At 39.1% G+C, this 27,074-nt stretch overlaps 1 protein-coding gene across 1 annotated transcript in view; it reads right to left on the minus strand.

Annotated features, from left to right (window-relative positions):
• The window catches only part of LOC124149634 (serine-rich adhesin for platelets-like), a 230,381-nt gene that overhangs the window by 185,606 nt on the left and 17,701 nt on the right, over positions 1 to 27,074 (minus strand). The window contains exon 2 of the mRNA XM_046521359.2: positions 16,892 to 17,037. Within this exon, the coding sequence (XP_046377315.2) occupies positions 16,892 to 17,037 (146 nt within the window). The remainder of the gene's footprint in view (positions 1 to 16,891; positions 17,038 to 27,074) is intronic.

The following is a 27,074-nucleotide window of genomic DNA, read 5'->3' on the forward strand; positions in this document are numbered from 1 at the left end:
GATGTATACTCACATGACACCGGTTTGTCAATACCAACTGCAAGGACTCCTCGTCATAGTATGTTCTCCCACGGTGAAGTAACTATAGGTCTAGGCTTTGTAATTCCTCTTAAAATCATTAGCAGAGCTGCACAACAACAAATATGTATTTCCACAACAAAACCTCAGCGCTCACGTTTCGCCATTAACTAGCAACTAATACTCTTGCCACATTTCCCTGGTGATGACGATGACCGAGATCGATGGTGACCTATAATCAATACACTCTCGGCAATCAAATCAGCTGATACCAGGTACAACGACTTCCTCCATTGAAGAGTAAACCTCTGTCCATGGTCACAGTGACTGCATCGCTGATCAGTACCCTGGGGGCCACTTCAACCGCCGTTACCTCGTCAATCATTTGACATTTCAAGATGTTCCACCCAAAATATGAGATATATATCTGAGGATAATAAAATCAATTTTGCAGACCATTAACAATTTTCAGGGAATCCATTTATTGCAAGAAATAAAAACAAATATTCACTTGGCATGGGCTCATTTCAACAGAGTGAGTGAGTATGGTTTGACGCCACTTTTAGCAATATTCCAGCAATATCACAGCATGGGCACCAGAAATGGGCTTCACACATTGTACCCATGTTGGGAATCGAACCCAGGTCTTCAGCATGACGAGCGAACGCTTTAACCACAAGCCTACCCCACCATCCCTCTTTACATCTGAGGTTGAAGGAAACTTATATTTATTTCTGACAATCCTGGTGAGATATGATAGAGTACTAATTAACACATTTGACATGCAATTGTAATTTTCATTTCGAATCATTAATTCACTTCAGGATAGACTATGGTTTTCAAACTGTTTTCAGCAATAAGCCAGCAATATCACGATCAGACATCAAGACAAGATTTCACATGTAATACCCAGGTGGGGAATAGACCTGTATTCAGTGTGATGAGCGAACACTATAACCACTAGGCTACCACACTGCCCTGAATTTACAAAAAGATCACATCTTGTGATGGCATGAGGCATAAGGCTTGTCAAATAACATTTATTGTTTTCATGACACTAAAATTGACCCCATCCTGATTTGTTTGTTTGTTGTTTAACACCATAATATAAGGTATATACCAGCTATATGATGGCAGTGTGTAAATAATTGAGTCTGGACCAGGCAATCCTTTGACTGATATTGAGAGCAACACTCCACACACAATCAACAAGTCACCAAGATCTACCCGATCCACTAAGTCACCAGCACAGGTTGCAAGATTGGCAGCAGAACCCAGCTTCTGTCACAATGGCTTCTCTATCATTCAAGCTTCGGGATTCGAGGGCCATCACAGGTCATACAAAATATAGTACATATCTTAGAATGAAGTTTACCTGTTACAGATTTGCAAACTACTTTAGAAATAAAACATATACAAAAATGATCACTCCCTACACAGACAAGTGTGTAAAATGTTTGTTTGTTTTTTGTCCCAGCTAGATGATGGTGGTCTGTAATTAATAGAGTCTGGATCAGACAATCCAGTGATTGACATCATGAGCATCGATCCATGTAATTTGGATACGATGACATGCATCATCAACCAAGTCAGCGAGCCTCAGACCACCTAATCCCGTAAGTCGCCTCTTACAACAAGCAAAGTCACCTTTCATGGCAAGCATGACCTATTCTACCCCGGATCTTCACGGGTCTAATATGTCTAATGGCCACATCTTGCTAATGATAATGATACAGGATATACACATCCTGTTCGTGATCTTCTTTCCCGCCAAACATGGGATTGTCACGATGGCTTCATATTGCCTCGATCCATATGTAATGCTGACCACGGAACAGGTAACATAATCTGACAGAGTATCCGGTGTGTTTCTTGGCAACTACTGATTAAGGACAAACCTGTTTTCCAGTATCCATGGTAACCAATAGAAATGTACAATTTTTCGATCTCATTTTGCTGACCTGGACATAATTAACATGACCTAGAAGCATCAGTTAAATGTTACACACTACATTAGACTGAGAATGCACACATGCCACTGTTACAGCTCATATTGTCAAACATCCCACACATATGGCAAATTTAAATGAGTTTTTCTTAATAATAATTGAAATATAGTTCATGAAAGGATTTAATCAAAGTCTATCAATATAGAATATAATTCAACACAAAACATTTATTTCTCTAATATATTGTTGGTGAACTTAATGGTCCATTCCACAAGCAATGTAGGACCTGTTCCTATTGATGAAAGGAAGGTTAGTGGACCCGTGAAGATCCGGGGTAGAAAAGGATGCTTGCCATAGAAGGCGACTATGCTTGTCATAAGAAGCAACTGACAGAGTCGGGTGGTCAGGCTCGCTGACTTGGTTGATGATGCATGTAATCGTATCCCAAATGCGTGGATCGATGCTCATGATGTCAATCACTGGATTGTCTGGTCCAGACTTGATTATTTACAGACTGTATTAAACTATTCACAAATTGAGAGGCTATTATGAAGCCAGGAAGCTTTGTCATCCTCATCACAAAAACACCACTATTAAACTTTGCATTATAAAAAAACTGTTTCAAATAAACAAACAACATGTTGTGACCTTAACCATGTTAAGTTAAAATTTTTAGAAAATGAATAATTTGAGTAAATTTTTAAAAAATCAAACGTCTTTCTGGTAATCTGGACAGAAACAGAATACACAAAGTCCCTGGCACAACCAACAACGTACTACAATGCCGCACCATCTCTGATTATTCAACAATATAAGATAGCTACACCATAAATCGCAAAAAAACAAGAAGAACAAAGCTTGATATATTTCACAATAAAACTTTGTTCTATCATGATGTCATGACCTTGTAAACTGGACACAGTTATTTTTTAGAGGGAAGTGTCTTGCGAGTTGTTCCCCATAGATGTAGCTAGGCCAAGCAGAACTACGCTATGGCCGAACAATTGCATCTGAACGTGGGTGAGATACGACAATCAGGACTGGGAGAATAGGTGCACAAAATCGACATGAAAATTGTGAGAATACCAAACTTAAATCCCCTGTACATAAAATGGACTTGTCCGACATTGCTGAGGTCAGATTGTATTCAGGAAGTCATCATTATTTACATGTTTTTAAAGCATGTACATGTTATTGACATCCTTAAAAAGGTCTTTGAAAGGCATTTAGAAGTGATACACATAAGGATGAGAATTTATGGATGTCAACTTCTTTATTTTGAGGAACACAATGTTTTGGAGTACATCTGATCTGATGAAGGAGTATAGAATGTACTCCGAAACATTGTGTTCCTCATAATAAAGAAGTTAACATCATAAATTATCCTTTAAAAGACTGTACAAAATGTTGATATCTCATATAGGAAATAAACGACTCGTGGTCGTTGTTTATCATACATTTATGTCTTACATGAGATATCAACATTTTGTACAGCCTTTTAAAGGATGTCAATAACATGATTAATACAGTTCCTTTGTCAGGCGACCTGTCCTGTATGATAATCGGAGCAAACAAGCCAACACATTCCCCATGTTCTATATGAACTGTTTGTTAGAGGTGTCCACAATGCACTGTTAACCTCACAGAACAAAAGGCACAACTGTTTGATAAGCACAGCTTCAGGTGTAACAGATCCACTTCTACCCTTTGTCAAAGTGACAGTTATTAATCAAATATGATCTGAGGTTTTACAATCATAAATGTATGCACACTACAAAGCCAGAAAGCAGAAGGTGAATGTCGGACACAAAGACTGGCGGGGACATGAAGGCAGGCAGTCAGCCACAAATCGGCCACCCTCTTCCCGACAACACAAACTCACCATGTATACCCTGTCTGTACCTTATTGCTGTGTGTAAACACTCTGCAATGAGGCTATGATAGAAGACACTCTCTGTTAGCCTTGTCCAGCGGTCCAGTGAATACACGTTTTACCACCCAAACATGATAATACCTGACTGGAGTCCATCAAAAGACTGATTCACGGAGCGTTAAATATGTTCCATTCAAAACATGAGAGATGATCCTACACATATGTTGTTGAATGTTCAATTTCACATGTTCAATGAGCCCACAGTCTGATTTGTGTTCATCAGCAGATTTCTGTTTGATAAAAGAACCATGATTGTGTACATACTCGTGAGCACTTTGAGACTATTTACAAGTGATAGTCACCATTCAATTTGAATTCATCCAATATGGCAAATAGCTATTCACTGTCCATGTCATTGAAAATCATTAGTGATATTTTTTAACACTAAGTGACCGTCACTCTCTGAATGGTCATGCATAGACAACGTGGCCAGGCACCAGTGTTTAACCCATCTGATAATGCTGCAGGTCCTAACCATTCTTATCTCAGGGAGGAACAGGTGGCCATCAACAGGCGCAGCAATTTGCTGTGCAGAGTTACATCCCTTGGATGCGCCTGAATCCTGGTTCGAATCCCAGTTTGCCATGATTATGTTTCTAGGTTTGTCAGCACCGAACCTGTGCTCGTTGGTTTCACCGCTGTGGTAAACATCTGAGACCTGCATCACGCTGGGCTTTCCTCCGACATTAAACTGACACGCCGTGATATAGCTGGAATACTGTTCAAAGCGGTTCTTAACCCAACTCACTCACTCATCTTGGGAAAGTATCATCATTTACAAGTTATTCATATTTTTTTTCTCTAAATTTACCTACCATTTTTTTGCAAAATAAACAACACTTAAAACTTGAATGATGTTGGATTGAAATTATTGTTTGTCCTTTTTATTTAGTGAGTAAGCAGTGTTTTATGTCCTGTTACCAATACTCCAGACATCATGGCAGGAACTGGCTTCACACATTGTACCCATGTGGAAAATCAAACCCATTCTTTGGCATGACAAGTCAATGCCATGAACACAAGGTCACCAATCACACTGAAACAAAGCAATTCTGAATGTGGCTTCTAGATGACTCGTTCATGAATACCACAAATGCAGAAAGTATCCTAAACCCATATCTTCACGTACTTTGTACGTCCATACAAGCTAATCCCTGAACTGGACACGACGGTCACTGTCCCCTTGGCACCCAGCATCAAAGTGCACCACGATGCCCCCAAGACATGCTTAACATACAGTGCTTCTGATGACAAAAAATAACAATGCCAAATATGAATAATATCAGATAAACAAGATATGAAGGCAGAAACATCCCTCCAAACAGGATTTGGTCAGCAGCCAAGGGATTGTCAACACAAGACTGAACTTGAAAAGAAACTGCGGCATCCACACCTGACGTCCATGTCTCTGCAGCAGGGGATGACAGGGGATGGAGTTGCGGAGGTGTTTGCGGAGGATCAAAGTCTTGGACATTGATGAGGTCGCTTCTCAATGCTCATGTTTGGCCATGTGGCTAACGTGGCTAAGGGGGGTAACTCTTTGCTAAACATTTTTTGTATTGATGACATTTTGGGTGTCTCATATGATTATATTATCATGCCAAGTATGAGGAAATTTGGAGTATTTAAGTGCAATGGTTAAGTTGCAAATTTCTTGTTCAAACTTTCTCGAAAACAGTCTAAACAGAATTCTTGTCATGTCTCACGTGAGTTTCATTAACTATGAATTATTTTGGGGGTAATTTTATGGTAAAACACATATTCTTGTCTGGTAAAAGACATATGATATTTTTCAGATAACACTGTTTATTAAGTTGTGACATTTAACATGTTTAACTTCATTTTTAATACATTTTTGAATACATTCAGTGAATACATAGATGCTCCCAATGGTGAATATGTAGATGTTTCAACGTAGTGAATACATAGATGTTTCCCCATGTTGAATACATAGAAGTTTCCCCATGGTTAATATGTAGATGTTTCTCCATGGGGATTATGTAGATGTTTCCCTACAATGAATACATAGATGTTTCCCCATGGTGAACATGTAGATGTTTCTCCATGGAGAGTACATAGATGTTTCCCCATCGAAAATATCTAGATGTTTCCCCTCAGTGAATATGTAGGTGTTTCCCGAACAATGAATACATAGATGTTTCCCAAAGGTGGATATGAAGATGTTTCCCCATCGTAAATATCTAGATGTTTCCCCTCAGTAAATATGTAGATGTTTCCCTACAATGAATACATAGATGTTTCCCAAAGGTGGATATGAAGATGTTTCCCCATCGTAAATATCTAGATGTTTCCCCTCAGTGAATATGTAGGTGTTTCCCTACAATGAATACATAGATGTTTCCCCAAGGTGGATATGAAGATGTTTCCCCAGGGTAAATATGTACATGTTTCCCCATGGTAAATATGTAGATTTTTCAACATGGTGAATACATACAAGTTTCCCCATGGTGAATACATAGATGTCTCCCCATGGTGGATATGAAGATGTTTCCCCATCGTAAATATCTAGATGTTTCCCCTCAGTGAATATGTAGGTGTTTCCCTACAATGAATACATAGATGTTTCCCAAAGGTGGATATGAAGATGTTTCCCCATCGTAAATATCTAGATGTTTCCCCTAAGTGAATATGTAGGTGTTTCCCCACAATGAAAACATAGATGTTTCCCCAAGGTGGATATGAAGATGTTTCCCCAGGGTAAATATGTACGTTTCCCCATGGTAAATATGTAGATTTTTCAACATGGTGAATACATACAAGTTTCCCCATGGTGAATACATAGATGTCTCCTCATGGTGGATATGAAGATGTTTCCCCAGGGTAAATATGTACATGTTTCCCCACAGTGAATATGTAGGTGTTTCCCTACAATGAATACATAGATGTTTCCCCATGGTGGATATGAAGATGTTTCCCCATCGTAAATATCTAGATGTTTCCCCTCAGTGAATATGTAGGTGTTTCCCCACAATGAATACATAGATGTTTCCCCAAGGTGGATATGAAGATGTTTCCCCATCGTAAATATCTAGATGTTTCCCCTCAGTAAATATGTAGATGTTTCCCTACAATGAATACATAGATGTTTCCCCAAGGTGGATATGAAGATGTTTCCCCAGGGTAAATATGTACATGTTTCCCCATGGTGAATATGTAGATTTTTCAACATGGTGAATACATACAAGTTTCCCCATGGTGAATACATAGATGTCTCCCTATGGTGGATATAAAGATGTTTCCCCATCGTAAATATCTAGATGTTTCCCCACAGTGAATATGTAGATGTTTCTCCACAGTGAATACATAGATGTTTCCCCATGGTTGATATGAAGATGTTTGCCACAGTGAATATGAAGATGTTTCCCCACAGTGAATACATAGATGTTTCCCCATGGTGAATATGTAGATATTTCCCTATGGTGAATACATAGATGTTTCCCCATGGTTGATATGACGATGTTTGCCACAGTGAATATGTAGATGTTTCCCCACAGTGAATACATAGATGTTTCCCCATGATGGATATGAAGATGTTTCCCCATGGTGAATACATAGCTGTTTCTCCATGGTGGATATGAAGATGTTTCCCGAAAGTGAATACAGAGATGGCCTGTGTGTCGGGCTGCAATTAGAATCTTCAGGACAAGAAGTTGAATGGTGACCTTGACTTGTAGGGTGATCACAGGTAGCGGCCTGGTGCCGAAACATTCAACAAGTGGTACAGAGAGATTATTGCAGCGATGGTCAAAAGGAAACTAATCTGTCTAAACATGGCAGGCAGACGAGACACATTGCCACGACGACAGTCTGACTACAAAACATGCAATTAACAGTAGTTAATCTCTACACTTTAAGGCTTTGTATCTATGCAATCATATGTAACAAGCTCTATGTAATGAAAATGTTGGACAACTTTCTTTAATCGATTGAATTGCTACCTCGATTTTCAACCTTAACCCCTACAACCAAAGGTTAAATTTTGAAACTGAAACACCACTGAAGGTTCAGAGGTTCTCATTCATAAAGTGAACAAAACCCACTGAGGTTTAAAATTTACCAACCCCCTACCCCACCCCCCACCTCAATTCCAAACCCCCCTACATCAATCCCAACCCCAACACCTCTTTATAAAAGCTCCTGGATTCGCCTCAGCATTGTCTTTATTGCATATACTAGTAGTTGTTGATGAGGTCACACTGATTTGTTTTACTGTTTCACTTTAATCAGTCAATATGCCTGGAGGTTGTGAGGGTTGCTCTGAGGTTGATTCCCCAATAAAACTAATTCATAATATATATATTTTATAAGAGGAACAGTTAGTCCCTATGCATGGCGATGCTTATGTGTGTCTTTGTACCTAACAGCAGAAAGCTATCAACGTTTCACTACTGTATATCTTTATAACAGCAACTTTGAAAAAGTTAGTTCACTTTGGTGTATAATTTCAATCAATCACTATTTTATTTTTGCTAAATGTTATATTGAAATAGTAATTTAATTATTTATGTAGAAACCCATGAACAATTTATTCAGTTGATTTTTGCTGACTCACTAAAACAGAAACATTTTCACATCAAAAACCATCAAGATTTCTTGAAATATTTTTCCCTGACACAGTAATACATCTTCATTGAATACCAACGAAGAACTTGATCCCTCATGTTTATATAATCACATTTCACATAACTTCATCAACATCATCAAAAGAATCGGAGGACAAGAGTTTAAACATATCATGCTTCGACTCAACCCCTTCTCCACAATGAAACTGTCTCTTATCAGTCACATGACATCACTTAATTGGCAAATACACCGAAACATCAATCTTACGAAATCGCCATACTCTCACGAAAACCAATTATTTCTGATTTTATGTCACATGGTTTTGAATGGGAAAAGCCAGGAATTGGTCATTGACACAGAGACGATATTGCTATGGAACATGAAGAGGGCGTGTAATAGAGTGATGGGATCACCAAAGCATGATGGGATATACAATATATCGGGAGTTTAAGTACTTGAGATACCCGATCACTGGCGTGGAATAAACGTAGAGGAGGGGCACCTTTCATTCCTTCAAACACACTTCAGTGTTGGGGGTAGCCAGGACGTGCCTGCAAGTCAATCTCGCACAATGCTCAATTCTGTGATCAGATCATTGACACTAGTCCTATATAACCTTGAGGGTCTGAACTGTTGAAACAAGTCTGTGATTACTACCTAAACATAAAAGTTCGAAATTGAGAAACTTGAAATCATCAAGTTTTAACTGACGAGCTGAAATATTTTAGCATCAACATTCTGATTATATTCTGAATTTTAAACATTGTCAATGTTATCAGTGTAAACTAAGTGCACTTCTAGAATCAAAATTTAAAACTAGCTGACAATATTAATTAACTTTACAAGCAATAAATATTTGAATTTCATGATATATTATCAACACATGATTGAACATGGAAAAAGATCCTTCAAATATGCAGCAGCCTTATTGTGGAATGAGCTACAACTGGAAATAAAACAATCCCCAAACTTATCATCTTTTAAGAGGCAGCTAAAAACCTTCCTTTTTAGACAGGCTTTCCCCTAAACTGTTTCTTGACTCTGACTTTTCCAACACGTGCAGAGAGCATGTTTTACTGTGTGTATGTTGGCTATACAAGTGTATATATCATTATTATTATCATGATAAATCTACCATCCTTTTTTTCTTTTTTTTTAAGCATTTTATCATCTTTTCCCTGTTACATGAGGAGGATGGCCATCCAGGGCAATGGTCACCCTCACATTCTGAAGACAATGTATGTATACATTTGGGAAAAATTAAATACAAGTATTGGAAATGGTGCCAAGGTGATTTTTAAGAAATATAACAAAACATACACACAGTCAAGCATTCAAAATATTATTCAAACACTGATCCTGGCAAGAAACAAATATGAGTAAGAGATACATATCTTATTGATGTTCTGCTTCTTCAAACAATATGGGATAAAAGATCCATGATTTATAAAATGTTGCTACATTACCATTAGTAAAGGCTATATTCTTCTCAATTAATCTACCATCCTTTGACTGTATGATTAATTCTACTTGAGCCATTTCTTACCATCCCTACATTTGTTCAGAAAACATTACAGGTGACTAAATGAATATGCTATGAATTTTATTGCAGACACCATAAAGAGATAATCAATTTTTTTTAATATTTCGGTCAGTGAATAGAATCACAGCCTTCTGTGTTTATTCCTTCCACATGTAATCAAACGTTTCCCGGTGAATTCGTCAACATATTTTACAAACTGACAACTTTTCTCGGAGAGAATGCGGCACAGATTAGAGGGGAACATTACACACACTTAGCAGATTTGACTTTTGAGGTTTTTAAATAGGACCGACATGTAATGGCTTGAGGTCGTTCTGGCATATATTTAGAATGTACACACCAGCGTATTTGTAGGAATTTTAGCAATGTGGTGCAAGGTGAGAAAGCAAACGTGGGGGACACTTTATAGGACGCAAATTTTCTTCCCTTCTGTAGTTTGTAACAGATTTCAGACAGGCAAAAAAAAAGATGTTTCCACCTGGTGTTGAAACATGGACCTACTCCGGCCAGGTCTGGTTTGTGAGAGGTATTGCTTCAGCTTCAGGTAGACGCAGATTAAGTATATCTGTCCTAAGACGGGGCATGTTTGTGAGCCAAATACAGACAAAAAGTACTTTCAGATTGTGGCAAAAAAAACAACTTAAACCAACAAAGGGAGACAAATCAATACTTCCTGTCCGACTTTTGGACATTTGTTTTAAAAAGTCGGTGGCAAACTATACCATGTTGTACACACTGTAGGTGTTGTCAGTGACAGCCCAAGCAACACAGTCATGGTCACAACTACTACATCAGCCATCATCGTAGGTGCCAGATAGGAAGTCCTTCGCAAAGATACTTTTTGACTGTCTCCAAAAAGAAGACTCCCTTTTCAAAATGTCGGCATTCAATTCATTTGACTATTCTGTTTTTGGGTGAGAACGAATCATGTCTTAAATCACCTTTTTTAAAATTGATTTGGAACGAATGTTTTTAACGCCGCAACCAGCAATAATCAAGACAGCCTGTGAGTAATCATGTCTGGGCCAGACAAACCATTGGTTGCTATGACAACATCCTATGCAGTGGGGTACGAAGTGATGCAGGTCTCAGACGTTTACCACTTTGGTGAAACCCACGAGCACGAGTATGGTGCTGACAAACCTAGAAACATAATCGGGGCGAACAGGGATTCGAACCCACAATCATAGGTTTCTGGCGTGCCCAAGGGACGCAACTCTGCACAGCGAAACGCGGTGACTTATACGACTGGGCCACCTGTGCCCCCCTAATGAAGCAGAAGATCTTATACATATATTTTGGGAATGTAACAAAGTGAGCTCCATCTGGTGAGACATGGAAATTTGGATATCACACAAAACCAAAAACCTGGTAACACTATCTTAAGAAAATGTTCTTTTGGGTTATTTATTGAAAAATAACAATCCTTTAAGCCTTATAATTAATTTGTCAAAACAAATCATTTTCAACTTTAGAAATAATAAATACCCACCAATATTCCAATTTATACAGAAGGAGCTCACTGAATTTTATAAGTTAACAAAGTATACTTCAGTCATTATTTGTAATAGAGATTACTTTAATAAGCTCTGGTCAAGCTGTTATGCTTTGTTTCTGTGAATTGTCATGCAAAACCGTGTAAATGCTCTTGAAAAATAAACAAAATATATAAAAATACGTATATATCTTGAATTATCTCCAATTATCCAACTTTTTGATATGCTGGAGGGTGGGGGGTTGTTTTGAAAACAAATTTGTTCCAGAAAACACTTTGCCTCAGGTTTTACGACAAACATGTGAACCTAACAGAATATCAAATGATTGGTATTTATACAAACTTTTTGTCAAGCGTGCCTCTGATCATGTTGTCCAACATCAGACCTGTCGTGTGTACGGGGGGTTGTGCAGTAGAGGGGGGTTGTGCAGTAGAGGGGGGTTGTGCAGTCGAGGGGGGTTGTGCAGTCGAGGGGGATTGTGACATTTTGTGACATTCAAGACAAGCCCAGGTCCCTGTAGCAGGTGGGCTCTCAGGGCACTACAGTCCTGTCTCAAAGTCAGAAGGAGTGTTTAGAGTTAACATGAGTTTGCGAATTTTAGGCAATAGTCAGCAGTTTTTCTAGATTTATGATTTGATTGTTGATTTACGCCATACATGGCAATATTCCAGCTAAATGACGGTTATCAGTAAATAATCAAGTCTGGACAAGACAATCCAGTGATTTACATCATGAGCATCGATCCACGCAATTGGGACACGATGCATCAACTAAGTCAGCGAAAATGATAACCCGATCCCATAAGTCGCCTCTTATGACAAGCATGGGTTTCTGAAGACCATTTCTAACCCAGATCATCACAGCATGTCAACATATCTGTTGTGAGTGAGTAGTTTGTGAGTCTGGTTGTTTAATGCCTCTTTTAGCAATATTCCAGCAATATCACGGCAGCGGACACCAGAAATGGGCTTCACACATTGTACCCAAGTGGGGAATCGAACCTGGGTCTTCAGCATGATGAGCGAAGGCTTTAACCACTAGGCTACCCCACTGCCCCTGTATCTGTTGTGAAATGTGCCAGTTTGCGCCTATATGACAATATTTAGTATTAGAGCGTTCACTGCATTTCTGACTTAAATATTTAATTTTATTCAACATATTTTTTAACACTGTGTATATAAATTTTGGTTAAATTGTGCGTGAAAAAGTCAGCTGATATCAGGAAAATGTACAACTTTATGGATGACAACTTCTGGTTTATTGCATAAAGTGACGTTTCGATTATATTCATACACCGTTATCAAGCAATAAAGTTCTATGTTTTCTTCCCTTGTCACCACCTTCTAGAATCAAGCAGTCAGCTGATATTGTACAAGATAGTATTTTATCATCCAAAACTGGCTCCCACAGGAGATATGCTTGGATGAGATCAAGCGATATCTACACTGTAGATATCGCTGCAATGAAATTACATCACAATGCTTTGCAGACCATTGTGACATTACTGGTTACCATGACGTCACAATCAAATGACATCACTAATGGCTCTGTTACTGAAGCTGTTAGCAGTGCTATTTACACTGAAGACACTGCTAATTATTGTCTACAAATTGAAAAAGTTGGATGAATGATGTTGGATGATTAATAAAATCTCACCCTCGTGTCTTTTGATATCAAATATATCAACACTCGTTGATAAAAGTGGCAAAAATCCTCGGCAAGCCTCGGAATTTTTCCACTTTTATCAACTTGTGTTGATATATTTGATATCAAAAGACACTCAGGTGAGATTCTCTATTTCTCCAAAAGCTACCCTACAATAGTCATGTTATATTCAAGTGTGTATTATACAGAAGAAAGTACGGTAGTTGGTCATACATGTGTTTGATGAAACAATGGAGTTGCTTGTTTGACCAGGAAATGTCTCAGTGTCAAACATACGTGTGTGTCGGCTACACATCTCCGCTCGCTCTGACACTGCGTACACAGGCAATCTTTAATCAGGACAATACTACCTCCACTTACCAAACACTGACAAATACACAGTACTTCCAATCGGGTTTACTTGTTATCTCCAAACTAATGACACGTCAACACACGAAAGAACCTTATCATTTCAGAGTCTATACAAGGGTTAATGCACTGACAATAACGATGATGATGATGATGATGATGATGGTGAACAAATGGTGAAGGTGGTTATAATAATGATGATGGTGGTGGTAGTGATGATGAGGAGGAGGAGGAGGAGGAGGAGGAGGAGGAGGAGGAGGAGGAGGGTGGTGAACAAATGGTGAAAGTGGTAATATTAGAAAGAAAACCTGACACAACCATAGCCACACAGCCTTCTCTTCAGAACAGCTATGCTCATGTCTTCAACCAAGCACAGATACAGTTTCTTGGAAAAGGATGGGGAAGTTCTGATCACCAATCACAAGTAAACAAACAACTCATGGGTGAACACAAGTAATCCATGAAGCACTCTTGGTAGTTGTGTTTTTCTCATTGAAAACACATACCCGGTACCCAATGAGTTGCTTGTCATGTTGTACTCTCTGTACCGATCATCCATAACAATTCAAGACGTATAAACAATTAGTATGTTCAAAAAGGACGATGTTCACTCCACCTCTCACTGTGTTTCCTCCTGCTGACAGGCAACAGCAGGATATTTTATGGGAGCTTCCCCGACTTCCTTACTCCGTCTACGGACAATCCAGTGTGGTGATTTTATGAGAGCTTGTACCAATAATGAACCAGTTTGTCCACAAAACATCTCAAGTTAAAAGACAAACAATTCTAAAACGTTACCTTTCCCCATCTACAAGATGACATGCGTGAAATGAAATGAGATTCAAATAAAAAACTGATGACAAAATAAGTGAATAAATGAATATCTAAATCTAAAATCAATTCACCACCAAATGCCATAAATAAACCCAAGAAACTTCAACAAGAACATGAAGAAAAGATTATGTAAAATGTCAATGTAGGAACATTATGCAATGAAATCAACGTCTACTTATGATAAAAAAAATAATTTCATACATCACATAACGTCAAAAACGTCTTTCAAAAAGATTATTAAAAACAACTTCATAGCTTTCCCACATTGAACAACAATAAACAAAACTGCAACCCACTTCCGATCAAATAAACACAAACAGCCTTGGCAGGCTTACCTTCGACTGGGCCTCAGATCCTAGCAACAAGAATTAATCAAAATATCATGAGTGGATGTCAGGGATTGTTCATGACAAAAACATACTTTTCAAAGTATTTCAAGAATTTAAATGGGGAAATCCTGCTGAAACTGTAACAGTGACCTCAATTCAGTATCACTGATTTGGAGTAGTGAGGTATTTTTCCATGCATATAGATTGTGATTTCAGAGCAATTTGAGAACAGGTTAACACAGTGAAAACTGATGTGTCTGTGGCATTGTATATCCTGTATGCAGCAGCTGGCTATTAACCATCTAACTGTGTAGAACATTCTTGTGACTGACACCCTACTGTATTTTCTTGTGTATAGTGCGCATGTTTATATTTTCATTTCGTGGATTAGTATGGTTTTACACCGTTTTTAGCATATTTCAGCAATATCTCGACAGGGAACACCAGAAAATGGGCTTCACACATAGTACCCATGTGGGGAATCGAACCGCGGTCATCAGCATGACGAGCGAATGCTTTAACCACGAGGTTACCCCACTGCCCCTTTTCTTCGGGATACTGGATATTTTTTATCTGAATCTGTAACCACTTGGTTGGTTGGTTTGTTGTTTAACGCAGCACTCAGCAATATCCCAGCTATATGATGGCGGATTGTAAGTAATTGAGTCTGGACCAGACAATCCAGTGATTGATAGCATGAGCATCGATCCACACAACTGGGATCGATGACATGCATCAACCAAGTCAGCAAGCCTGACCACCCGATCCCGTTAGTCGCCTTTTACGGCAAGCAGAATCGCCTTTTGCGACAAGCAGAGTCACCTTTTACGGCAAGCATGGTTGGTGAAGACCTATTCTACCCCGGATCTTCACGGGTCCTGTAACCACTAAAGTGGGCTAAGAAATGTGTACAGCTTATTGCTGTTTCTGGCCTATTTGACAAGACACTTACACACAGTAATCTTAATGTCTGCATATCAAGCATTGCCTAGCATATAAAAAATAGAAACAAAATTGTAAATCATCATGCCTAGTGATCACCATGATCACAATTTTCACATTTTTATTGACAAGATTATTAGCTGCTGTTTGTTCACCTGAAGCAAAACGATGTACTTTGTTACTGCACACAAAATCCAAAATAGCAAGTTTCCTCAAAACTTGTACCCAAGAATGGAGTGTGTGCATTATACTCATGTGGGCAAAATACACAAGAACATACAGCATTTGATATCACATGAGCATTGATGAGATCTGAAAACAAGAAGGGTGGGGGTATACTACTGCTGTGGGTAGACTACTGCTGTGTATTCGAGCTACACAATGGCAGGGACACTGAGAATGAGTTTCATACATTGTACCCATGTCAGGATTCAAACCCAGGCCTTAGGTGACATGAGCAAATGCATTAACCACTAGGCTATCCCACAGCCCCATAAAACTATGGCTAAAAAATAATAAGTCTTGGTTCTCAGGCACCGCCCGCATCATCATAAAGTCTGCCGCACGTTTCATTTCTATTTCGATTATCTTAAAAAAATACAAATCCTAACACATAAAAACAATGTGATCCAATATAGCATGCAATTACTTCCATTTAGATGCACACTGCTTGTATGGCGGCAATAGGAGTTTGTATGCTTGTTTATGTAGGGAGGCCCATTCCCAGGTTGATGGTACACAACTGTTTATTTGGTTACTTACTAGTTTGAACAATAAAAAAAAAACACTGCCCACACTATATTTTCTTCTTCAAAATGGGGATGGATTGGGCACCCCCTGAGGAAGCCAGTCAGTAACATCACCAGACAGGCGCTGTCATGGAACCCCCAGGGAAAACGAAAAAGAGGACGGGCAAGAAACACCTGGTGATGGGACCTCGAGGCAAAGAGCAAGAAGATGGGACACACCTGGAAACAACTAGAGAGGGCAGCACAGGACCGAGGACTCTGGCGGACTGTTGTCGGCGGCCTATGCTTCGGGAGGAACGACAGGCATAACTGACTGACACTATATTTTCAAAAGTCATTGCCTGAGAACCAATTCTTTTATTTTCTTAAGCCTATATTAGTGTGTTTTCAAAAAGCTGTTCCATCTTATGATATAATGAGTATTAGTACGAACATTCCATATCAAAAGTGTTATTTAACAGATATGGTTCCATCTGTGGCTACCATGGTAACAGAACTTACCTCCAGACTCTGAGAGTGAGAGTGCGGAAGGCGCTCTCTATCAACTGCCTTGCTTCCTCCGATGTAGAACATGATATTCCGTTAATACTCAACAAAATGTCTCCGTTTTCGAGAGAGGATGAGCAAGCTTTACTGGAGCCCTCAATCTGAAATGTAATGATGATCTCAGTGAGAGTGAGTGAGTGAGTGAGTGAGTGAGTGAGTGAGTGAGTAGGGTTCAATGCTGCTGTGAACAGTACTTTAGTTATATCATGTGGAAGGAAAGCCTGTGTGAAATACCGGGTAGGGCTCATACGTTAATGACTTTGGTGTAACCATCAAGGATGGCCATGGTGCGGACAAACCTAGAAAAACTCTTCACAGCAAATTGTGGTGCCTAAGATGATGTAGCACCCCCAATATGATTTAAAATGTTGTTTTATCCTATACCCTATAATCAAAACCATTGCTAGTGACCCCAAGGTCATAAATCGTCGACAGTAGAATAATTACAACATGTGCAAAGTAATAATTGCACATATATACTTTCTTTGATATATTCATATATAAACCAGTATCTAAATCTGATCATACAAATATCAATTCCTTGATACAAAACATAACAAGTGTATCCACAATATCAATAATAATCTCATCCATTCTTTAGACTTAATAATCCAACAAATTCAATTCTCACAGAAGTAGAAAAATACTACTCAAAAAAAGTAAAGGAACACCTGATTCTTTCATCTAACTACAGTTACATGGCTTGACAGATTAACTAAAGTAAAATGAAACAATCAGGTGTTCTTTAACTTCTTTTAAGTAGTATATTATATTATATCACACCTATAATTTGATAACAATTTAAATAGCATGATGCTAAAAAATGTCATCCAATCAAATAGCCTTCAGCATGTTCAGTAGTGACAGAAATTCTGTGTCACAGTACTGATATGGTTGGTTGGTTGGTTGGTTGGTTGGTTTGTCGTTTAACGCCGCACTCAGCAATATTCCAGCTATATGACGGCGGTCTGTAAATAATCGAGTCTGGACCAGACAATCCAGTGATTGACATCATGAGCATCGATCCTCGCAATTGGGACTGATGACGTGCATCAACCAAGTCAGTGAGCCTGACCACCTGATCTTGTTAGTCGCCTGGGTTGCTGAAGACCTTTTCTACCTATATGGGAGATGGAGAGAGTGATGTGACTTCCAAAACAAAGCAATGGGGGGATGGGTCCAGGTATCAAAATTCAGAAAGGTGAGGTGAAATCGGGTTTAACGTCATGTTCAAGAATATTTCACTTATATAGTGACATACATACACATGTATGTGTGTGTGGCTGCTAGTACTAGTCTGGACTAACGCCAATTTTATAGTGCTAGACCACTGAGACACCATGCCCCAGTTTAACAATAATACCCTAGACACAGTATACTGACTCCGAGCCACCCAGTCTTAATGCCGAGTTAAAAGACAGGGTAACAACAAGTGCCATCTTTTAACATCTTTTGGTATAACATGGCTGGGGATTGAACCCCCGACCTTCCGCTCTCCAGGCAGTTGCTCTACCACTAGACCATGGAGGCGGTCTCATAACAGAAAGGATGTATAACTCACTGCTGCTGCTGCTTTTAACAACATTCCAGTAACATCATGGTGAGCCTCACACACTGTATGAATTTGGGGAGTTGAACTAGGACCTTCAGCATACAAGCTAACGCTTTACCCACTAAGCTATTCCACTGCCCCTAATACACAGAATAATTGAGGATTTATAAGTTTCGTACACAAGGCTATGTTTTCCATTGAAATAGATCCAGAAATTACATCTAAGAAACGTTCTTATGCCTCACAGGAAACAAAACAGACACTGTTCTGTTGTTCTCACAATCATTATGTATATCTCTCCATGCACCAAACTTACAATGACCCACACCAATGTTTGAAATTCCATAATCTCCCTTCACAAATCATCAATTTAATTTGTCTCGCATTAACATAAGGCATATTTTTGAGCAAAAGACATCAACACAATAGTGTGATTAAAACATTTCAAAGAATCATGGTAACCATCCCATATATAAATGGGGTCGTATTGTTGTGTTATCAGGTTACCATGACGATGCGAATAATTGAATTACAGTGCATATTCTTCTTGAATATCAGATCCTGTCCCCATAATGAATGAGCCCTGTGGTGTGTGACGCTCCTCGTCCCCTGGGAGCATAACAAGCCTATATCTCAGACCTCCCACTTCCTCTTCATACAAACACATTCTTTATTCCATACAAACTTACAACAGGATTGAGGACATGCTAAATCCAGAAATAGGTTTTGTGGACACACTCCTACCTCCGAACAATCACAGAGACTGATGTGTGAACCAAAATAATGAGAAATTCAGAACTTGCTTACAACAAAATGATAAATAAGAAACATAATCATGCTCAGGTTCACATTCATCACACTGAGGTCTACAGGTTCCTGCAGAAGCAAGGGTAGGTAATCCTTGACATACACCAGCATGCACCCGTGAAGATCCGGGTTAGAACAGGTCATGCGTGCCGTAAAAGGAGACTATGCTTGTCATTAGAGGTGACTAACGGGATCAGGTGGTCAGGTTCGCTGACTTGATTAATGCATGTCATCGTATCCCAGATGTGTAGATTGATGCTCATGTCTATCACTGGATTGTCTGATCCAGTATCCATTATTTATAGACAGCCGTTATATAGCTGGAATATTGCTGAGGGGGACGTTAAACAACAAACAGACAAACAAAGAGACAAACAGACCTTGACATTCAACTTTATACAGCTGGGTACTAGGGCTGGGACGGGTAACTCGGGTACTCGGGTCGGGTGGGTCCTGAGTAGGACCCGCGTACCCACAGGACTACCCAGACCCGTGGTTTGTCACGTGATATATTGTTAAATGACAAAAACTCACTATAGCTCAGTGGTTACACTACAAGTCGCTAATGTTCGCATTTCTTTCTGACGATGCACACATTCCTTTTAACTTGTATATGTTTGAGTAAAAGTCTTTAAAATAAGAAATAATATGAATGTATTGTGAAAGAAAATAGAATCATGTTAGTGGCGCCGTTTCATTATATTGTCCCATATTTTACACATGTTGTATTGTTGGCCTCATGGCCATTTATACGGAATAAATGATTTGTTTGAGTAAAGATAAATCTTCAGTCAACTTCAGTGAACGCATGATCTAAAAAGTTTTCGCCAGGGCTTCAGTAAAACAATTACCAATCAGACATTTTGTTTCCCACTCTTAAGAATTGCAGTGGGTACCCGGGTAGGGTCGGGTAATAGGGGGTCAGGTACCCGGGAAGTAAATTTGGACTCGTCCAAGCCCTACTGAGTACCTCCCTGCTTGGAACATAGCAACCTAGGTTGAATAGGGATATGGTGTACCCAGTCCTGTGATTGTAGGGGCATTGTAAGCATGAATGGCTCCAGAGTAGCGAGAAAGGCACTAACATGTCAATGGACTTAAGCAGACCATGTACAGCTTGACACTTGTATTGATTTCCCATTGTTTCCCATACAAATAAAATATTGTCATGCACTGAAGCTCACCTGCATATGCAGTCAACAGAGTCAAATGTCAAAAGAACAGACACTTACAAAATGTTGCTGTCAGCACTGATATAAAGATGTCTGCATAAATACCGAGGACTAAAAACTAACACTAAAATCTAATGATTTTAACAAAATATGTTTTCTTGATAGGGAGAAACATACACATAACAGTTCAGCTCCTTCAGCCAAATATGCCTTTTGAGAGAATAAAGCATTGTGGAAACAAAGTCAAAACAAGTATTTGTCACAGAGTGACGAAATATCCCCCGCCATATACACCATAGTACCAAATATGAAGACAATCCAGCGATTAGTTCTTGAGATATTGTGGCAACACCGTTTTCCAACTCCAAAAACAGATTTGCCTGCTGTGACCTTGAAAATGGGGTCAAGGTCACCAAAACCGACTGGTGTCTGCGGTGTCTGTATATACACTATAGTTCCAAATATGAAGACAATCCAGCAATTAGTTCTTGAGATATCGCGGCAACACCGTTTTCTAACTCCAAAAGCAGATTTGCCTGCTGTGACCTTGAAAATGGGGTCAAGGTCACCAAAACCGACTGGTGTCTGCGGTGTCTGTATATACACCATAGTTCCAAATATGAAGACAATCGAGAGGTTTAGTTCTTGAGATATCGCGGCAACACCGTTTTCCAACTCTAAAAGCAGATTTGCCTGCTGTGACCTTGAAAATGGGATCAAGGTCACCAAAACCGACTGGTGTCTGCGGTGTCTGTATATACACCATAGTTCCAAATATGAAGACAATCCAGTGTTTAGTTCTTGAGATATTGTGGCAACACCATTTTCCAACTCCAAAAGCAGATTTGCCTGCTGTGACCTTGAAAATGGGGTCAAGGTCACCAAAACCGACTGGTGTCTGCGGAGTCTGTATATACATCATAGTTCCAAATATGAAGACAATCCAGTGTTTAGTTCTTGAGATATCGTGGCAACACCGTTTTCCAACTCTAAAAGCAGATTTGTCTGCTGTGACCTTGAAAATGGGATCAAGGTCACCAAAACCGACTGGTGTCTGCGGAGTCTGTATATACACCATAGTTCCAAATATGAAGACAATCCAGTGTTTAGTTCTTGAGATATCGCGGCAACACCGTTTTCCAACTCTAAAAGCAGATTTGTCTGCTGTGACCTTGAAAATGGGATCAAGGTCACCAAAACCGACTGGTGTCTGCGGAGTCTGTATATACACCATAGTTCCAAATATGAAGACAATCCAGTGTTTAGTTCTTGAGATATCGCGGCAACAAACAGGTGGGACGTACGGACGGACGGACGGACGGACGGACGGACGGACGGACGGACAGTCGTGAATACTATATCCCCCGCTTCGCGCTTTCGCGCGGCGGGGGATAATGAAAAAAGTTGAAGAAAATGGAACATATGTGTTGAAACTAAAAAATGTGAAATTTCATTACAGTTTGAACAAAATGGCTGAAAAATGGCCATAAATAGAGTTTTAAATCTGGCTGCGGTGGCAGGGTGGATTTGAACCTCTTGAACAAACTGGGGTGTCATCATTGGAGACATGTTAAATATCAGTGTCACTGGTCTTGTAGTTTATGGGGAGACGAAGTTTACAGTGTGAGAAAATGTGTTTGGGAGAATTTAGGAGCATGGTCAAAGTGAAAAGGTCAAACAAAGGTTGAACAAAGGTCAAAGTTTGAAATATCATGAAAAACGGAACATTGTGTTGAGCCCCATTATTAACTACAAATTTACCAACTTTCATTACATTTTGAATGAAAATGGCTGAGCACTGGCTATAAGAAGTGATGGTCAAAGTGCAAAGTCAAGGTCAAAATCTAAAATATCACAACGGAACATATATGCAAAACTCCACTAATAATTGTACATGTGCCAATGCTCATGATATTAATCACTGGATTGTCTGGTCCAGACTCGATTATTTACAGACTGCCGTCATAAAGCTGGAATATTACTGAGTTTGGCGTTAAACAACAAACCAACCAACCAACCAAATTTTATTCCATTTTGAAAAAAAACAAATTAATGACAAAATAAGTTTATAAATATGGCTCCTGTAAAATTGGGTTTGAACAAATTGGGATATCATCATCGGCAAGAACAAGCATGTGAAGTTTCAACTTAATTGGTTGAGTGGTTTCTTCGGAGAAGCTGTTTACGACTGATGACAGCCATGATATAAGCTCACGTGACTTTCAGTCAGGTGAGCTAAAAATTGAAAATGGAAGAAAATAATTTTGCACTGCAGGATCCATGGGATGTGAAAAAGTTCAGCAATTTCAATCATAAAAACAAATAAATATTGCAGTCATGGTAGCATGCACATAAATTGTACTGCAGACATCTTATTTTCTTTACTCAATCACTGAGGTTGGCTTCAAGGTAGGAAACTAACCATCAATATATAGCTCAAGAATTCACTGATACATTAAATCTTATTATTGTCAGTACACTGGTCACACAATGGCCCCAGTTTCATGCCTGGGACCCTACAAAAGCATGACAAAGCCCCAGGGACACAAATAGAAAGGCAAAGGTAAATCCCTGTTATTGTCGGATATAGAATATAACAGTAGGGTGGTGGATATACCGCCCGATACCATTTATTACTGCATACTCCTGGCTGGATGAGACATACGACTTCTATATCTCAGCTGATACCAAGGATGACTCATGACATATACATTGATAAGAGGCTGACATATGAATAAACAGCTTATAAAGCATATGATATGTGGACGGGAAAATATTACATGCAGGAAAATAGCATCAGCATGATCAGTGCATTAGGTTTCTTATCAGCTTAAGATCTAGCACTGGCAAGAACAAATATATATAATTATAATTAATTTAAGCTACAAAACTCGTTCCATATCCAATAGAAATCTCTGTACTACTCCGACTATATCATCAGCATGTGATTATGAATCACTATTAACATGATTAAATAGTAATGATACCAGGTGTTCGCGAAAAGGTGAGCGTATCCTGCCCCACCGGTAACACCCATCACAAACACATGCAAAGGCAAGTCAATTGTTCACTTGAAAAACCACGGAAACAAATGGTACAAGTCAAAATAGGGAATGATGGTTGAAGCATGTTATTGTATCCCAGTTGCGTGGATCAATGCTCCTGATGTCAATCACTGGATTGTCTGGTCCAGACACGATTATTTACAGACCGCCGTCATATACCTGGAATAATGCTGAGTGCAGCGTTAAACAAAAAAAAATATGTTACAATCATAAGTAGGTAAAAACAAACTATGTGCACTACTGCAGTCACATGCAGCAGACTGAAATCAATGTCTACTCAATTACAGCTTAACATCTGCTCCCACACTGGGTTTGCCTGCAAGACACCATGCATAGAAGTCATGGGAATGTTGGCCCTGCATAAACAACCATCTGTCTCCAGAGCCTCACCACATCCAATTAAAGTGCACACAGGGTTGGTTCTGATCCCAATTTTCAAAATGGCTGTTTTGGTTGCCATCTTGAAAATGTTGAATCAAATATCAAAACTTTTGGATTGAAATCATTAATTTGATGATTTGAAAAAAAACTAAAATGTATTATCAGTGAAGGTAGAAAAAGGTCATGGTCACGTAGTAATGTAGCATACAAAACCAATGCATACATAGCGACAAAGATTTTACCATAAGACAAGGTAGGGTATGGGACCTTTTAGATAAGCCAATATTTTATTAATATTTTTTGTCTGTTTGTTGTTTAATGCCTAACTGAGCAATATACCAGCTACTGGGTATATGACGGTGGTCGAGTCTGAATCAGACAATCCACTGATTGACATCATGGATATCGATCCACGAGATTGGGATACAATGATATGCATCAACCAAGTCAACAAGCCTGACCACCCAATCCCATTAGTCTTATGACAAGCATAGTCGCCTTTTACGGCAAGAATTGGTTGCTGAAGACCTATTCTACCCTGGATCTTCATGGGTCAAAAAAACTTTACATTTGGGGAAATCTTTAAAGAATTGTAAAAATGTGTATTATGTCTACATGGTATACGTGAGCATTCATCATGTTGATTGGTCAGAATAACTGCTTGTTCCCCCTTGCTTGAACCAGGCCGTGATTTGATTCGTTGGACTAAAAATAGCAACTCTACCACATCATGGTCTTATGTATTCACAGACGATGGAGGAACATATTTCAATCAAAAGTATTGACTAAAGTACTGTTATGAAACTTAAAATTGATGTTCCATTACACTCTAACATATATATTTCAACACATTATGCCTTCTTGAGCGTGAGTGAGTGAGTTTGGTTTTACACCGCTTTTAGCAATATTCCAGCAATATCACGACGCTGGACACCAGAAATGGGCTTCACACATTGTAATAGTTTCGAACCCGGGTCTTCGGCGTGACAAGCGAACGCTTTAACCACAAGGCTATCCGACCGCCCCTATGTCTTCTTGAACACAAAAGTAACATATCATATCTCAAATCCATTTTGATCTCGAAACCTGCAACATTCAACAAATGTTACAACATTCACTACACCTTATTCTCGTTTGCCTGGGACAAAGGAACAGACTGTGGTACAGATTTGTATGTGCTTTGGGCCCAGGTGTACTTAAAACAACATGCCCAAATATCTAACAAATGTGACTAAAAAATTCAACTCCCCCCAAATAATCCTATGAACCAGAAAAATTAGCAAATTGAAAAACATTTACTCTGTGGCTTTTTGGGCCTGAAATCAACATGCATTTGTTGACGGCACTTGCTGTCATCTCCGTGGAAACAAGAAGGAGGCTTTATTGTTGACTCGGATTCAGAAGTGCGGCATTTGTTGGATTTTATCTTGGGCGTTGAATGACATTCCCGGGGTGTTTGGAGATTTATAAATCACATTTTGCACCATCTATGCTCTAAATGGTGTTAACCATGTGATCCTTGCCAGAAGCTGGTGGATCGTATCTAATGGGTCAAAGGACAAGCGGTTCATCAAAGAAAACAGAAAATGGGATTAGGAAGATAAGAGCACTGTTTTTATAGACGACACAGGAAAACAAGTTTTAATACAAATAAGGTATTTGTGAGGCTCATTGTGATATCCATCGTATCTAAGTCAGGGGCAGTGACAACATCATCTAAGGTGCTGCAACTCACTATGCAGATCAGTGTTCCTAAGAAGTGCAAGAAGCCTGTAATCAGAGGTTTGAATAGACTGTAATATGCATCTTTCAATGTCAATGTTTGACAATCCCATCATTGTAACATGCATCTTTCAATGTCAATGTTTGGCACTCCCATCATTGTAATATATATCTATCAATGTCAATGTTTGGCAGTTCCATCATTGTAATATACATCTATCATTGTCAATGTTTGGCAGTTCCATCATTGTAATATACATCTATCATTGTCAATGTTTGGCAGCTCCATCATTGTAATATACATCTATCATTGTCAATGTTTGGCAGCTCCATCATTGTAATATACATCTATCATTGTCAATGTTTGGCACTCCCATCAATGTAATATACATCTATCAATGTCAATGTTTGGCAGTTCCATCATTGTAACATACATCTATCATTGTCAATGTTTGGCACTCCCATCAATGTAATATACATCTATCAATGTCAATGTTTGGCAGTTCCATCATTGTAATATACATCTATCATTGTCAATGTTTGGCAGCTCCATCATTGTAACATGCATCTATCAATGTTTGGCAGTTCCATCATTGTAATATACATCTATCATAGTCAATGTTTGGCAGCTCCATCATTGTAACATGCATCTATCAATGTTTGGCAGTTCCATCATTGTAACATACATCTATTGATGTCAATGTTTGGCGGCTCCATCATTGTAACATGCATCTATCAATGTTTGGTAGTTCCATCATTGTAATATAGATCTATTGATGTCAATGTTTGGCAGTTCCATCATTGTAATATACATCTATCAATGATTGGCACTCCCATCATTGTAATATACATCTATTGATGTCAATGTTTGGCAGTTCCATCATTGTAACATGCATCTATAAATGATTGGCACCCCCATCATTGTACTATACATCTATTGATGTCAATGTTTGGCAGTTTCATCTAATATTCTAATATGCATCTATCCATGTCAATGTTTGGCACATGCACCATCTCTCATCACTGTTCACAGCACCATGTCACCATGATGATTTATTCCCAAAGTAGAAACGACGTGGCAATTGTTAGGAAATGTCAGAAAGCAAACAGTGCACACAAACACAACACTGGTTGCAAACATTGTTAACTGTGCAATCCCCGGCAATCCCCCAGTCAACAACTATCAGGGCTCCACATTGCCAGACAGAGAAAATGCCAAGCCAGCAGCGCCAAGAATGCCCCATCATCCTCAATAAAACAAAAACAGTATTCTGCGACAGTTGACCTGTGATCCGGGGGAATTAGGGGCTGCACGATAAAGTTAACATTGGGAAGATACTTCCATGTGAACATACCACACAATCCCATCTCACATGCAGGCTCCTGATTAACGAAACAGTGGGGGCAGCCATCTGTGAAGCTTGTGTCGCAGTGGACAA

The sequence above is a fragment of the Haliotis rufescens genome, unplaced genomic scaffold (assembly GCF_023055435.1).
Source record: "Haliotis rufescens isolate VD_foot unplaced genomic scaffold, xgHalRufe1.0.p SCAF_7, whole genome shotgun sequence".
Classification (NCBI taxonomy): domain Eukaryota; kingdom Metazoa; phylum Mollusca; class Gastropoda; order Lepetellida; family Haliotidae; genus Haliotis; species Haliotis rufescens.